We start from the raw sequence: 16835 nt of genomic DNA, 5'->3' as shown, positions 1-16835 counted from the left end.
GGGAAAGGCCTGCTGGGTCACTGATCACTTTTCCCAGTGTTGTCTGCTCTGGTCCCAGCACACAGGTGCCCTCCAGAGGGGACAGTCCCAGAGGCCCCTAAGAGGTGACCTGTCCTACAAGGGCACAGTAAGATCTCTCTCACCAGGCAGGTAATCAGAAACAAAAATCAATACTAGAAATCTATCCCAGGGCATGAGGATCCCCAAAGACCAAAGACCCTCCCTGAAATCCCCCCAGGTCTTTCTACTCCCCAGGTCCCTCCTCTCTGCTGCCTGGCACTAAAGACCACAGACGAAAATTTCCAACTCCCTACCTCTGCTCAGCTCGACCCCTCCCACCACCCCACACTCATCTGCCCCATTCTGGGCACCAGACCAGGTAACTGCATCTCCCAGCATCTTCTTTGCCTTCAGAGCTGCATCGGCTCTGCCCATGCCAGACTGGAATCCTCTCCCTCCACTTCCTGAGCTGGCAACACCTGGACACCTGGCACCTTTGGCAGGTGTAATCTCAGAACCATCTCGCCTAGGACTTAATAGCTGGAGAAGGCAGCAAAAGCACTACAGCAAGCTGGAAGGATGGAGGCGGGAGGCGGGGACCCAGCAGCCAATAAGACAGACGCTGCCCTGTCCACTCAGGGTCCCTTGGCACAGTTTAAGAGTGGACAATAGAGTGACACTGGGAGAGGCTGTTCTGATGGGATGAGAGGGGGCGCTGAGCCAAGACCAGAAGGATGGGAGGTGACAGACCTCAAGGGAGGCCAGACCAGGGAAACGGAGCAGGGAGAGAGGGCCTGAGCACCCAAAGGGGCGTTGCTTGGTCCCACGCGCATGTCAACCACTGCTCTGGGCAGCTGGGGCACAGAACAGGAGCCAGTAAGGAGTAGCAGGAGACCCCAGATGGGAGCTGCTGGCCTCTGCCATTCCTCCTCACTCATGTCCCCATTAGCTCCCCACTGCAGCTGAGGGAGGAAAGTGGGGGGGGGGTCCAAACAGAGAGACCAGTCTTAAGGATGCTGAGCCGGGCAGAGTAGAGTGATGGGGAGGGAAGAGGGGCCCCCAGCGCTAGGCAGGGCCGGTAGAAGCCAGGTCCCCTGCACAGCCACTTCCGGGGAGTCTGCACTAGGGTAGGGGATGGGCAGGCTGACCCCAAGTACCTCAGCCTGGGCTGAGGGAAAGATCTGGCAGAGGCCAGTGCCTCTGCTGACCTTCTGACCTGAGCCTGGGGTGACAGGGCTCAGGGAGGAGGGCCGAGCAGAGGCCCCTGCACTCTCCAGAAGGGGCCTCTCCTTGGCACACCTGCTCCCTGCCCTGACGGCGGGGATTTGCACACCCCAAAAGATGATGACCAGGGTTTGGACAGGCGTGGAGGTGTGGCCGAGTGCATCCTCTCCCCAGCGTGACAGCGATGAGCAGAGGACACCCCTTCACGTGGCCCTTCATCTGACACTCCACTCAGTCCCTCACAACCTCCAGGGAAGGGGCAACTGCTCCCTCCTCACAGAGGGAGAAACGGAGGCTCGGGCCATGCCTGAGCCCCACGACGAGGGAAGGAGGACTCAACCCAGACCGGCCAGGTCCCCACACAGGTGCCTTTAGGCATCACCAAGCCAAACTTCAGATCTTGACAACCTCGAGCTGCGACGGCCGTGCCTGAGTGTGTGCCACGTGGCACGCTGGAGCAAAGGAGAGCCATGCGTGAGCCCAGGGGTCGTGCAGCCCCTGCCTCACACAGGAGGACCTCAAGCGCGGACACTGGCTGAGATTCCAAAAGAGGCAGGAGCCTCCTGCAGTGAGCATTCTGTAGTCTCGGAGACAACGGAGCCAGAGCAACCTCCAGGCTCGGGAAGCAGCAGAGTCTCCCGAGGGGTGACCCAGGAAAGTGCTGCCTCCACCACTCGGCTGCTCAACAGACCAAACCTGAGGAGACCCAGCCACGTGCCACACCTGTGAGTGACAGAACACGTCTTCCTGAGCTCGAAAATAAATAAAACCAGGTCAGGTGCAAGAAACAACTTTTTTTAAAGTTTCTAGAAGGGTAGTCTGTGTAGGAGACGCAGTGAGGCCAGCCTCAGCGACAGGAGGAGCACAGTGGACTCTCACCGTGGCCGGAATACCGAGTCTTCTAAGCGAGCAAACATCACTCCAGCAACACGAAACCCCTAGAAGGAAAAACTCAAGTCTCCTGCCTTCCTACTCAACAACCTCAGGTCAACAAAACCATTTTATCTCAGGCCTGAAATTAGATTTCGGGAGCAGCTTACAATCTGCGCCATCACAGAAGGAGAACCTGGCAGGACTCCAGGCCAGCCGCCTCAGCGGAAGGAGGACCAGAAGGTCTATTTAGGAAAGGAAGACGGAAGTGTCTCGCTGGCACTGACAGTCGCGTGCATCGGCAGTGAGACTGCACAGTACAGTCCAAACGCTTTCTGGACTTCTAGGCTAGGAACACAGAATCAACCAGGATGAGAGGTCAGGTGAACTTGGGGGCCCTCGGCTGGTCCAGCCTCCCATCACCACCACGCTGCCCCGGGGGCTGGGTTAAGGAGAACGTCACATGAAACTCACAGCCTTATGCAGGGATGATAAGCCAAAAGGTTCTAACCCGCTCCAAGGTCCAGGGTCCCCTCCTCCACACCACTCCAAGCCATTCAAACCCAACCCATAGCTGGGGGGGAAGGGCTGGGCACTGCTTGAAAGCTGAGGCAGCACCTGGAGGTGTCCTGTCCTTTCCTTATAGGAGATCGGAGCAGTGCACCTGCCAGGCTTCCACATCAGTCAACCGGTCCCAGCAGAGACAGGGAACCAAAGGCTTAAGAACAGGAATGATACACTGGGGTTTTCAGCAGCTGCTGGGACTCAAAAGCAAAACTTCTGTCTCAGGGCCCAGAACTACGATCAGAGGATTTGCTTCCACTTCAGGATCTGCCACTTAAGAGCTGTGTGACCTAAGTAAGACACTTAATCTCTCTGGCTTGGCCACACGGGGCTGTGCTGAAACAACGTACAGAACAGCACAAACCGGCTCTGCCACGCACGTGACCTCCGGCTCCTTCCTGCCTCTCAGTTTTTGAACGCTGGAAAATAAAGTATTGCAACACTCTTTAAAACAAAACAAAACAAACAACAACCCTGACGCAAGGAAGAAGGCAAGGCCAAGAGACCTCCGAGGACCTCCAGAGTGAGGGAAACCACCTTCTAACCAGCTGTGTAGTCAGTTTTCTCATCTGAGAAATGGGAATGACCTTGTTCTTGCCTTTTTCGTCCCCACCAGGGACGGCTGACAGGCCAGACCCAGACAAAGGGAGCACCCCACCCCCCAAACCAAGGGAACCATCAGAGCCAGGGAACCTTTCCCAAAACTGTATTGATGATCTCAAATAATATTCAACAAGGTGATAACAAGTCAATAATAATAAAAGTAATAACAATAAGCTCATTTAAGTAAAACATGATTACTAGCCACACTCATGTTTCCACATCTGCCATGTACGTGGTGGGTATCTCCGTAAGGACCCCAGTGCACGTTCAGCATTTGATTGAACCCCTTAGATGGTGCTCACCAAGCACTCACCACGCAGACGTCTGTCATGGAGTCCTTTAACAGCAGCCCCGGCAACCCTCTGGTCATGACATTTGAAATCCTGCAGGTCAAATCCAGTTTTCTCCAAGCAGGACCTGTCAGCAGATCCCTCCTCAAGGAATTGACTCTGTCAAAGGCAGAAATAGGAACCACCCTTGCAGGATGGAGGGATGATGGGGGAATTATGGCTTCCTTCAGGGAAGCAGCTGTGTGTTGGGGCTGATGGATGGCACATCCTCATCCCAGCCAAGGCCAGCATGGCACAGGGGCCCAGACCTCTCAGTGAGCCCTCACTCTGACCCAGGGACAAGCAGTGCCTCCCATGGCCTGGCACAGTGGCCCTAACTGACCACCGCTGCTTCCTGAAGTTGGCGTGGGCTCAAACGCTATACATATATGGAATAACTTTGGGAACCAACAGGGGCTATACAGACTAGTATTTTCCAATCCACAAGCACGTTTTTTCCACTAATATGTCACTGAGGTAAATGGAAGCAAACCCAAGACCCTGGAAAATAGTCTAACAACACAGTCTAAGTGCTTCAAAGTCATTGGCCAGCTGGGTCCACCGTCACACTCAAGCAAGTGACAAATGGCCAGCTGGTTGCCAACTTTACACAGCCGACTTGCCAGAGAAGAGCCCATGAGTAAGTGCCACTCACAGGGACAGCCAAGCCAAAACCGAGGCGATCTTGTTCGGTCAAGAGTGTGGTGGGTCACGGACTTCCCTGGTGGTGTACTGGTCAAGAATCCACCTGCCAATGCAGGGGACATGGGTTTGAGCCCTGGTCTGGGAAGATCCCACATGCCACGGAGCAACTAAGCCCGCGAGCCACAAATACTGAGCCCGTGTGCCACAACTACTGAAGCCCACACACCTAGAGCCCATGCTCCGCAACAAGAGAAGCCACCGCAGTGAGAAGCCCGTGCACGGCTATGAAGAGTAGCCCCCGCTCGCAACTAGAGAAAGCCCACGCGCAGCAATGAAGACCCAACAAAACCAAAAATAAATAAATAAATGAATAAATTTATTTTTTTAAAAAAAGTGTGTGGTGGGTCACACCTGGGAGAAGAAATGACTACGCCGCAATGCCGTTCTGGAGAGCAGACAGCATTCAGGTGGCACCCAGTGAGAGAGCTGAGAGGGTTAACTGGCGCGGGAGTGAACCCCATTCAAAGACACACACACACCAAGAGGAAAAGGCGACGAGTGGCACAGACTGAGAAGACAGTACAAGTGGCTAAAATATATGAGATGCCACCAAGAAAACACAAATGAGAGATACCATTTTTGCCCAGCACTACCACAAAATTAGGAAGAATAAGACAATCTGGTATGCAAAAAGAAGTGGGAAACGTCCTGGGACACGCTCGCAGAGGTGGCACGAAAGGTCAGCTGCTGGGGGTAGTGGGGAACGAGGCACAACCCACAGGACAGCAGATCCTGGCCCTCCCTCGAGTCTGTGGTCGGGCTGGCCAAGTATCTTGAGCCAGGTGCCAGTTGCTCACGGGAGCAGATGAGGCTGCACTGGAGTCACGGGGCAGGACCTGAGGGGCCTCAGCATTCAGCAGGGTGTGCTCTGTGGGAGTGAGGCACTTCCCACTGGTCTGTCTGACACACCTGGCTGGGGCCTAAGAGCTGGCTGCACCATGTAAGAGCAAAACAAAGTCAGAAACCACTGATCCAGAAAGAGAAGGCCCAATCAAATTCACAGGCTCACAGCAAAGGCCTGGTGTGTGCCAGGCCCTCTCATGCACACTCCGTCCTTGGGGAGCATTCTGGACTCCAGGAGTGTGCTTCTTGGTGGGCAGGAAGGAGGGGAGGCAGCAAGAGCACAGACACTAAAAAGGAGACCTTTTTTCTTTTTGGCCGTGCTGCACAGCTTGTGGGATCTTATTTCCCCGACCAGGGATCAAACCCGGATCCTAGGCAGTGAGAGCGAGGAGTCCTAACCACTGGACTGCCAGGGAATTCCCGAGGAGACTTTCAAAGAAAGGCCTTTGGCTGTCAAGGAGAGAATGCTGGGGCCTGGGCAGCGGGGTCCCCGGGAGCCCTGTGAATCGCACATCGCCGCCCACAGGTGGCCCCCAGCAGCAGTGAGTGGCAACACCACCCAGCTGTTACAAATGAGGGGTTTGTAACAGGTGGCAGAAACTCCACGTTAGGCCACCAAATGTCCCAGAGCTCTGTAGGACAGGAGTGGCCCCTATCACTGTGGCTGGATATCCCGTTAAGGACCCACACTCCCAGCCAGAGATGAATGAGGGCTCCAGGAAAGCAGTGGACCCAGAGAAGAGACACGGCGACCCTGGGGTGACGGCACAAGAACACACGGCAGGCCCCGTGTCTGTGGGTGCAGGGAGGCTTCCGGGAGCCATGACCACAGAGCTATCTATGCTGACAGAGTGCTTTCCGTGAGTCGTGGGTGTGACAGGAGTGAGTCAGGAGGGGACAGAGGGCATCCCAGGTGAGGGTGGCAAGGGGCACAGACCCCTAGGGAGGGAGGGGTGCAGGCCTGCACCAACTGCTCCAGGTGGAGGCACTGGCGACAGCGGTGCTGCAGACCGCTGGGGCAGCCAGAACCCAGGGTGAGCTGGCCTTTGTCAGTTCTGCAAATGGGAACCACACCACCACAGAAAACCCTCCAACCAGCCAAATTAGGAGGAAACCTTTAGAGTCAAAAGGTCAAATATCCCCACCAAGGACATTCCAGGACCCCAAACAGCGGCTTTTTGGGATTCCCAAACCCTATCCATGAAGGAAGACAAACAGCAGCAACACCAGCGGCCGCATGCCAGATCTCCAGGACAGAGAAGCAGGAACGTGCGCGTGCAGCGTGGTCAGGGTTCTGCGAGGAAACTCAATGACCTTCCTCTTTCTTTTTGCCTCTGAGCCAACTTAGGGAAGAAGTTCTGGGCCCATAAATGCAGAATCCAAAAGCCCCTACCTGAGGAAAGCATTCAGCAGCCTAGCAAGGTTTGCCAATGCCCAGGAAGGAGCCTGGTCACTGGTAACAATACGGGGCTCCAAGCAAATGCCCCAATGCTGCCATCTGGGGTGCCCCCAACCCAGGCAGGCTGTGGAGGCTTGGAAAGCCCTGGGAGTGGGAGGACACTGCCCAGGATGAGGCCAGAATCTCACCAAGGGTTCCTGGGCAGAGCTGGGGCCCAACCCCCATGGCATGGGCCACCCAGTAGGACTCCCCGGCCCCCACCAGAGTCACCCCTGTCACCTGCTTTATAAAGTGGCATTTTAAGTTGGTTTTACTTGGTAAAAAGGGAACCCCGCTCAAAAAGAAAAACGTTAAAATTAGCATAACACACCAGGCCCAGACCCGCCGCAGAGGAGGTGTTGTGAACTGCTGGCCCTCTGGCGGCACTGTCCACCCTGGGGCCTGCGCTGCTGCCCCAAGCAACTCCAGAGGGGATTTTATGGTGCTCTGGGAGGGAATACCACCACCCTGGGGTGAGAACTGGGATAAAGCTGGTGAGAAGGAGGTGGCAGAGCTTTTATATTTGGAAAAGGAATCTGGCAGAGCTGGAGAATGAGGAAGGGAGAGAATCAGACACATGTGACTGAGGAGAGTCCCCCCACTGAGAACAGTCACGGCCTCCAGGGCAGGGGTCTGCTGAGGGAGCTGAGCTGACGGCATCCTGAATCTGGAGCAGGATGCTGGCCCTTGGAGTGACAGAACAGACTGGGCAGAGTGAGCTGGACAAGGCAATCACACGGGGCCTGCACCCCTCCTGGACACGGTCCCACCACATGTTCATATGGTATGGTTCACCCTGCTGCTACAGAGTGCCGATGTGGCTCCAGACGCTGGGACAGGAGCACTCACACCTCAGGGGACACGCTGAGTGCCGGGGACACACGGAGGAGCCCTCTGAGCAGAGACTACAAAGGTGGGGGAGGGAGAGGCCCATAGAGACCTAGAGGAAAAGTGTTTGAGGCACAGGCACACACGCTGTTTCCTGAAGCTTGTGCCCTGCGGTGCCGTGTGCTGGCCACCCTCCCCAGCACTCTGACCTGTTTGTCTGATCTCGGCACTCTTGGGAGAGGGCCGGGCTTCTTCCTCAGCACAGCCTCCCGGGCCTCCTGGGGTGTAGGCTCTTCCCCACCACCGGCTCTGGTCCCAGGAATTCCACTTTTCCAACAGGTTCCAGCAAATGTTCCGTCTCCAGCAAGCCCTCCTGACCTGTAGGTGGAATTAGAGCCCACGGGACTGTCGCTCTTCACTCAGGACCCACAACGCTCGGCACAGGGCCAGGCACTCCAAAACTGGGATGTCACACCTGGGGCCTGGCTGCAGCCCGGCCTGTCCACCTAAGGACAGGTGCTCTGGGCCAGATGCCTGGGGCTGACCAGGACCCCACATGTAGCATCCCACTTGCTTACTCCCTGCGGCCAGGGCCTCGCTTGGGCCTCAGAGCCTGGGGAGGACTCACCAGGTAGCTGCAGTGTGCAGAGGACACACACACACTATTTCATTTCAGGCCCTGGGCAATGGGTGTTTGGCCACCATGCAGACAGGCTGGGGCAGTGCAGGGGACTGAAGAGAGGCAGGAGGCCAGCCACCCTGTTGAGGGATCTGCCCGCGTGGACTGACTGACGCCACTCCTGTTCTGTTTTTCAAATGCAGTCCTGTGACTCTCTGAGTTACCAAAATCTCAATGCACATCCTGAGTGAAAATGATGACGTGGGGATCACTGTTCTAAATTTCCCCTAAATTTTCCGCAGACTTCAGGATTCCTCCTGGACGCCTATGTGAAACTGCTGTGCACATCTGATTTCAGTCACGTTCATCTATGACTGGGCCAGAAGGGGAAGCAACTACAGGCTCCAGAATCCTCAATCCCAGCACCCGGTTTTCAAAGCAACAATGCTCTTCCGTCCAGAATTGGCCAGCTTGCAGAGCTCAGACCCCACCTGCCAGGCCTAAGGCCAGCTTGGTACCACCCACAAGGTTAATCAGTGGCTTAATAAGTAACAACAAAGAACACAAGACCCAACTTTAAACAAACAGAGCTCCCCAGCCTGCATCCTGCCTAAGGCCCGGCAGCGTCTGTGCATGAACTGTGTCCCCGCTCACCATCTCTAATGTGCTCTAAGGGCTGTCATGGGAAATGCTATTTACAATGGAACATGCCCACTCTGCTAAGCCCTGTACAGCCACCACCGAGTCCGGCCACCAACCTGTCCAGTCGACAGGCTCTGAGGGCCCACAAAGACCCTGTAACCTTGAGCAGCAGAGGAGCCAGCTAGCCTGAGGTCTATGATGCCTGCACCCAGGAGATTCCTGGCCTATGGCTCCAACAGAGGAGCAAATGCCTACCTTTCAGAGACACCTCAGGCCTTGACTCTTCTGCTAGACAGCTAGGGCTGCAGTATGGAAGGAAGGCACAGACCCCACAACATGACCCCCATCCCGCGGGGGGGTAAAATGAGGTCCAGAGAGTGGTGCCACTGTCCAGCCAGTCCCCTCTCCCCAACCCGTGTCCTGCGCTGCACTCTGCAGCCACCCAGCCCATGCATGGTCAATACCAGTGAGAGTTTAGAAACAATACGGCCTGCCTCCCTACCCCGGCCCTCAGCTGTCTGAGGTACAGAGCTCAGACATCCGGAACCTCTGTACCTAGGCCTGCTGGGTGCCCATATGAACACGGAGCAGTGGGCAGCCTCCCCAGGTCTGCAGGCTGGCTCAAAACCAGCCCCAGCTCAGCCAATTCGAGGTATCCTGCTTTACTGCCCCAGGCCTGGGCCCTGCGTCCTCCAGTGACCTGCTTCAACACCTCCAAGTTCGCCCGCCCCCTGAGCTAAGCAACAGCAGGGGGACACCCACTCTGTGTGCTCGCTCTTGAATGGCTGAGCCCCGGGAACAGCACCAGGAGCTCCAAGAAGAGGGCACGGAGGCAGAAGCCACGTCTGCTCAGACCAGCCACTCACCAAAGCTGAACTGTGCCCAGCAGATCACTCACTTGGCAATTCCTGTCACATGAAAGCATCCAGGCCTCAGTGAATTCTTACATGAGAGACCAAAACCAGGAGGAAGAGAGGCAGGTGGCAGGAGCTGTGTGAAGACCCAGGACAAAGTGCAATCAGAGCCACGGCTCTGGGGCACAGACCCTGGAGAGTCACCTTTAACCCCTGGGGAAAAAGAGGTCCAAAGCTTTGTGCATTTGTAGCATGGCATCAGTCCACCTTCCACTGACAGCCTGTGAGCCAAGCCCCGCATACCCAGGCACTGGCAGGCCCCATTCGCTGGCCCCACTCCCACAGCCCAGGCTCACCTGGGGGGGTCACTAACCTCACCTGCTCAATAACAAGAAGGGCCCCTCCCCACAGAGATGCTAGATGGCAGGGCTAAGACCAGGGAGGGCCAGGGGCCACATACCATTAATCCTACACTCCAGGCCAAACACCACCTCAGAATCCTTCTTAACACAGCTCCGCTTCCTGTCAGGGCAAGCTGGCACGGATCACCATGTCATGTGGCTCTACAAACAAGGCTCTCGACTAGTGGGACGCTGTGCACAGGTAAGGGAGCAAGCATGGGCCTGGTGCGCTCCCCAGAGCAGGCTGGAGACAAGCTGGACATAGGCGACTAGGGCTGGTTGTCCTCATCCCACTAGCCAGATCCACTGTGAGCTGAGCATACTTTGCTGGAACCAGCAGACATCTGTGAGCATCCAATACCAAAAATAGTACAACCAGAGGAGGAAGGAACACATTCTTCTAGCTGTGGCCTGTCCCTGCCCCAGACATCTCCCAGCAGTCTCTCCACCCTGGGATGTCCCCAGTATGATCCCCCTGTGGACCTCCCCCTTGCCTCGAACTTCCCCCTACACCGTCCCCCTGCCCACCCTGCCACAGCTCAACAGTCCCATCTGATTCTACAAAGGGAGAAATGACATCAGATAACAGCAAAATCATGCCATTTCTGCGAACAGAACCCAGAAACTGCGGCCCCTTGGCAGAGGCCTGCCCAAGAAGGCCTTCTCTAGTGTCCAACTCAGAATCATCTACAGATGGCACTTTTCAGAATCTAACTACAGGTAGCACTCGTCCAGAGCTGAGAACGCTCCAAAGGTTCCCCGAACGCCAACCCCCGGGCCCCGCCTGAGGACAGCTCACTCCTGGGGAGCAGGAGAGGCCTGCTGTCCGTCGTCTCCACACAAGGGACCCATCTGAAACCACTGTCATCTGACTGTTCCTCATGTCATGAAACACATTCGAAAACACTGTGGGAACTGACCCCTTACTGGGCACAATCTCCCCTCGGAAGGTGACACCAGCCCCACTGTACACCCATGGAGCCGAGGCTGAGGGACGAGGAGGACTTCAGCCAGAGCCTGACTCGAATCAGAGGCAGACGCCCACCCTCCCAGCTCGGCCAGGGACACGCACACAGCCCTTCCCACCCAGGCTGCACAGTTATGTTTCCAGAGTTCACCAGAAGGTCACAAATAAAAAGGCCAGGCCCACTGGAAGCTGTGCCAAGCCTGTCACTGTGCCTGAGAAAAGCTGTTCCCAGGAAACCCAGTGACTCACAAGAGGGGCAGGAAGCACTCGGAGTCTCCATGAAACTGGGAGGGCAGGCAGTCCCAGAGTGGACACCCTTGGGTTTGAGGCTCGATTTATCTATGCTGATGTGACCGTGGGCCAACCACCATTCTCTAGACATCCCATCCATGAAATGAAGAGGCTGGACAAAAAGGAGCCTCTGAAGCATCCGTCTAGCCCTGAGATGCCATGGCAAGCTGTCTGCCAGGGCTCACAGGGCTGCAGGCAACAGCCCAGGGACCAGGGGTCCGAGGCCTGAGCTTTCCCCCAGGACAGCAACAGTCTGCTAAACACACCCATCCCAACACTCCAGACCAACAACTGCAGGCTTCTTCTGTAAAGAGCCAGAGAGTTAATGTCTCAGGCTTTGAGGGCCAGATAGTCCCTGTTGCAAAAACTCTGCCACCGCTGCAGTGCAAAAGCAGCCATAGACAACACCACTGCGTCCCAATAAAACTTTATTTACAAACACAGGTGGGGGCCAGATTTGGCCCTCATTTTAGATTCTAAGGCTGACACTGAAAAAAGGAACATGCCATAACAGTGCACTTCATCAGCATCCTTATCCGATTCTGTTCACCTAACATGGTGGCAAACTACCGAGGCCTTGGTCTTGGGGGCCAACAGCTACAGCAGCAACACTGGGCCCAAGAGACCTCAGATTCTTCAGGGCCAAAAAGAGGGCCCATCAGTTCCACCACTAATCCCACAGGTAAAGGGAGCAGTCAGAAGGGCGATGTGGCACTGGCTCACTGTCAGGACCTTGAAAATGTGGCAGGGAGGGACCCACCATCAAGGGCGAGGCCAAGCTGAGCTTGCCCCCACTCTAGCCCCTGTGAGCTAGGCTGTCCTGACTCAATTCAGTGGGTTTTCCCCTTGTTGGAAATGTTGCACCGGGACCGTTAAATCACTCCCTCCAGATGTGGGGAGAACCACAAGGTCCACAGCAGGAAGCTGAATTTCCCCAAAAAGACTGCACTCCCAATGCAGGGGACTCAGGTTCCATCCCTGGTCAGGGAACTAGATCCCACGTGCCGCAACTAAGAAGCCCACATGCCACAACTAAAAACAAAAAAGATCCTGCATGGGCTTCCCTGGTGGCGCAGTGGTTAAGAATCTGCCTGCCAATGCAGGAGACACGGGTTTGAGCCCTGGTCCGGGAAGATCCCACATGCCACGGAGCAACTAAGCCCATGCGCCACAACTACTGAGCCTTCACTCTAGAGCCCCACGAGCCACAACTACTGAGCCCGGGTGCCACAACTACTGAAGCCTGCACGCCTAGAGCCCGTGTTCCGCAACAAGAGAAGCTACCATAGTGAGAAGCCTGCGCACCTCAACGAAGAGTAGCCCCCGCTCACCACAACTGGAGAAAGCCCGTGCACAGCAACGATGACATAACACAGCCAAAAAAAAAAAAAAGATCCTGCATGCCGCAACTAAAACATGCTGCAACTAAGACCTGGTGTAGCCTAAATAAATACATAAACACATAAACACATAAATAAATAAAACTTTAAAAGGAAAAAGGAACCTCCCGGCCCACTTACTCTCTTCAGGGTAGTAAGAGAAGGCAAGGTCACCCTGACCCCAGGGCAGCATAACAGGGTGGTCACCCCAACCAGGGCCCTCGGGCCCTCTCAGATCAGCCTCCCCTGGATGGAGGGAACCAAAAGCATGGGGGCCAGGGTGCACGTTGTGCGCGCACACGCACGCACACACACCATGCAAGAGAACTGGAGGCAGAAGCAGGACTGCACAGGGAGCCCACCTGCTGAAGTCCCCCCCGAGGGCAAGCGGGCTGCATCTGCCCACTGGGTCCAGAAAAAAACACTGCTCCTCCTCCCCCTCAGGCCCTGAGGCAAGGTCAAGGGCAGGAGCGGGGTCAACGGTACTGGAGGCCTTGAAGGCTGAAGCTCAGCCTGTACCTGCCCAGTGCCCCACAAAGGGCAGTGCCTGACCTTTGGGGTCTCCAAGCCGCTTCCCACCTGGAAGAAAGCCCATTTCCGAAACAGTCCCCTCGTGATTCAACATGGGACACAAACTGCTAAACTCACAAAAGTCGAGTAGATTCTGCCACATCGGGGCTCATGACTAGGGTAGGGCCCAGCAGCCTCAGGTGCCCGCAGGGAGGAGCCCAGACCCTCCCTGTCACATGACCTCAGGGCCTCTCTTTGGTTTTAGGGGGAGTGGGGAGCACAGAAGTCTTGCCTTTGGAAGGGTAGGAAGTGGTGAGGGTGGCAGAGAGCTGAGCTACCTGAGCTGACCCCATGTCACACACACTCCCACCCTTCCCTGGCCCTCAGCCCCCACTGCTTGCCCCCCCCACAGGTTCTCCAGACCACCCAAGGTACGTACTAACTCTCCCAACTTAGAGACCCGGGTCCTGACTGGGCCCAGGCTCCTACACCGTCACTGCTATCTCAACTCATTACTGTTATCCTCCCCTTGTCACTGTCATCTCCACTTGACCACAGCTTCTCATTCAGGGTGGGGCCACACCTGCTCTCCCTGCCCTTCCTGTCATCTGCTCCCAGGGGTGACCCTCTCAAAATCTTCCCTCAGGCAGGACCTGAAGCCAGCCCAAGCCCACCTCAAGTGTGGGTACCAACATGCCTCCGTTCTGCTGGGGTCAGGTTCTCTGTCACCTTCACAGGGAACTCCTGAGCCTATCAATGGTCCAACAAGTGCCAGAGGCCCTTCAGACCTTAACTCTCACCAGAGAGTCACAAGCATCTTAGTACATTTTAAAGGCTCCAAGATCACCTCTCACCCGTCAGGATGGTTACTATCAAAAAAGGAGAAAATAGGGCTTCCCTGGTGGCGCAGTGGTTGAGAGTCCGCCTGCCGATGCAGGGGACGCAGGTTCGTGCCCCGGTCCGGGAAGATCCCACATGCCGCAGAGCGGCTGGGCCCGTGAGCCATGGCCGCTGAGCCTGCGTGTCCGGAGCCTGTGCTCCACAACAGGAGAGGCCACAACAGTGAGAGGCCCGCGTATCAAAAAAAAAAAAAAAAAGGAGAAAATAACAAGTGTTGGTGAGGATGTCAAGAAACTGAAACCCTTGTGCACTGTTGGTGGGAATGCAAAATGGTGTAGCCGCTATGGAAAACAGTATGGAAGTTCCTCAAGAAGTTAAACATAGGACTTCCCTGGTGGCGCAGTGGTTCAGAATCCACCTGCCAATGCAGGGGACATGGGTTCGAGCCCTGGTCTGGGAAGATCCCACATGCCACGGAGCAACTAAGCCCATGCACCACAACTACTGAGCCCTGGCACCACAACTACTGCAGCCCGTGCACCTAGAGCCCGTGCTCCGCAACAAGAGAAGCCATTGCAATGAGAAGCCCACGCACTGCAACGAACAGTAGCCCCAGCTGGCCGCAACTAGAGAAAGCCTGCACACAGCAACGAAGACCCAAAGCAGCCAAAAATAAATAAGTAAATAAATAAATTTATTTAAAAAAAAAGAAAAAAAGAAGTTAAACATAGAATATGATCCACATGATCCAGCAATCCCACTTCTGGGTGTATATCCAAAGGAACTGCAAGCTGGGACTCAGATAACTGTTCACCTATGTTCACAGCAGCATCATTCACAGCAGCCAAGAGGTGGAAACAACCCAAATGTCCACTGACAGATGGATGGATAAGCAAAAAGTGGTAGATCAAAACGATGGAAAATTATTCAGCCCTAAAATGGAAGAAAATACTGACACATACTACACCATGGACAAACCTTGAGGTCATTATGCTAAGTGAAATAAGCCAGTCACAAAAGGACAAATACTGTACGATTCCACTTTTAAGAGGTCCCTAGAGCCATCAAATTCATAGAGACGGAAAACAGAGTTGTGGTTGCCAGAGGCTGGGGGAGGGGAGCGGGCAGTTAGTTTTTAACGGGGACAGAGGTTCAGTTTGCGAAGATGAACAAGTTCTGGAGATGGATGGTGGTGATGGCTGCACAGCAATGTGAATATATATACTTGATGCCACTGAACTGTGCACTTAACAATGGTTAAGATGGCAAATGTATGTTATGTGAATTTTACAATTAAAGATAAAAAATAACAGGACTTCCCTGGTGGTGCAGCGGTTAAGAATCCGCCTGCCAATGCAGGGGACACGAGTTTGAGCCCTGGTCCAGGAAGATCCCACGTGCCGCTGAGCAACTAAGCTCGTGGGCCACAACTACTGAGACTGCGCTCTAGAGCCCTCAAGCCACAACTACTGAGCCCATGTGCCACAACTACTGAAGCCCACGCGCCTGGAGCCTGTGCTCTGCAACAAGAGAAGACACTGCAATGAGAAGCCCGCGCACCACAACAAGAGTAGCCCCCGCTCCACGCAACTAGAGGAAGCCCGTGTGCAGCAACAAAGACCCAACACAGATATAAATAAATAGGAGTGGTCTCAGCTATATATGGTTTCACTCTTAAAAAAAAAAAGATAAAAAATAACAATAGGGCTTCCCTGGTGGCGCAGTGGTTGAGAGTCCGTCTGCCGATGCAGGGGACACAGGTTCGTGCCCCGGTCCGGGAAGATCCCACATGCCGCAGAGCGGCTGTGCCCGTGAGCCGTGGCCGCTGAGCCTGCGCATCCGGAGCCTGTGTTCCGCAACAGGAGAGGCCACAACAGTGAGAGGCCTGCGTACCGCATAAAAAATAAAAATAAAAAATAACAATAATGAAAAATTTTTTTAGAAAAGGCTCTGAGAGATCCCAGGTAAAGACTGGGGTTGACTGGTCTTAGCACTCCCAAGGCCTCCTGACCACAACCCTGCCCCCAGTCCTGCCTGTCACAGGAGGAAGCCCCCAAGGGAAAATGTTCATGCATAGAGTGAAATCAGCCATGGGGTCGAGCCTTCCACAGGGAGCCCCCAGGAAGGGGCTGCAGCCGTCTACACTCACACAAAGCAGAGGAGTCACAGCTACTCACTCAGGGCTTCCCTGGATGACGAAATTAACCCCAACTTCCGGCTCAGGCACTCCTTAGCCCCAACTTCCTCTGGCTGCTCCACCCTCCCAGCCTCCCTACCAGCCTCCCTCCTTCAGCCGCTCTCTCAGATCTCACGCTGACATTCTAGGCCTTTCCTGGATGGTTTCACTTGCCCTGCTTCCCAAGGGCACCTCCCTCCCCATCGCCGCTGCATTTCTCCCGCCTGGCAGCCATCATCACCATGCCCTCAGCTGGCCTCCCCCATAGGGATGTGGGGACTGCAGGGTGAGACCAAGTCAGTCAGTCTAATCAACAGGACACGAAGGCCACAGGCATACATCCAGATGGGGAGAGAGGTAGGCCAGGGACTCCTCAGGCCTCTCATGCCCGTGTCCTGCCACTCCTGTCCAAAAAGAAGCCGAGGGGCCCAGGAAAGGGCAGGGGCGGACAGGGTGGCCCCTCGTTACTCGGCCTTTGCACACCTTTGCCAGGGCCACACTCAGCCAAGCTGGATGATGGAAGGGCCAGGAACCCCTCCTCACATACCTAGGGAACAGCATTCTCGAATGGAGAGGGAGTTTGGCCCCTCGAGACTGCCCTTGTGTGACTCCCCAGTACTCACAAGCTTGAGCACAACCTGAAGGCAAAGATGGAGCCACCATATCCTGGGCTCTGGGGCTGATTCCTCACACTCTGCCGGCAGCAGCCACAAACCCAGTGGGCTCAGCAGTCATCCCCAGGCCCAGCCGGA

The 16835-nt window shown here is 55.3% G+C and overlaps 3 protein-coding genes across 6 annotated transcripts in view; 2 read left to right on the top strand and 1 right to left on the bottom strand.

Moving 5' to 3' along the window:
- The window catches only part of UBA52 (ubiquitin A-52 residue ribosomal protein fusion product 1), a 143973-nt gene that overhangs the window by 86086 nt on the left and 41052 nt on the right, over nt 1–16835 (top strand). The window lies entirely within an intron of this gene.
- The window catches only part of KXD1 (KxDL motif containing 1), a 256867-nt gene that overhangs the window by 202113 nt on the left and 37919 nt on the right, over nt 1–16835 (top strand). The gene's annotated exons all lie outside the window — the stretch shown is intronic.
- The window catches only part of ELL (elongation factor for RNA polymerase II), an 81428-nt gene that overhangs the window by 56273 nt on the left and 8320 nt on the right, over nt 1–16835 (bottom strand). Inside the window, exon 2 of one of the 4 annotated variants that reach the window (XM_033401411.2) lies at nt 3575–3710. The exons of the other annotated variants lie outside the window; for them this stretch is intronic. Within the exon in view, the coding sequence (XP_033257302.1) occupies nt 3575–3631 (57 nt within the window). The 5' untranslated portion in view covers nt 3632–3710. The remainder of the gene's footprint in view (nt 1–3574; nt 3711–16835) is intronic. 4 annotated transcript variants of the gene reach the window in all.

This window comes from Orcinus orca, chromosome 3 (assembly GCF_937001465.1).
Source record: "Orcinus orca chromosome 3, mOrcOrc1.1, whole genome shotgun sequence".
NCBI classification, from domain to species: Eukaryota; Metazoa; Chordata; class Mammalia; order Artiodactyla; family Delphinidae; genus Orcinus; species Orcinus orca.
This window is presented reverse-complemented; position numbering and strand designations above follow the sequence as displayed.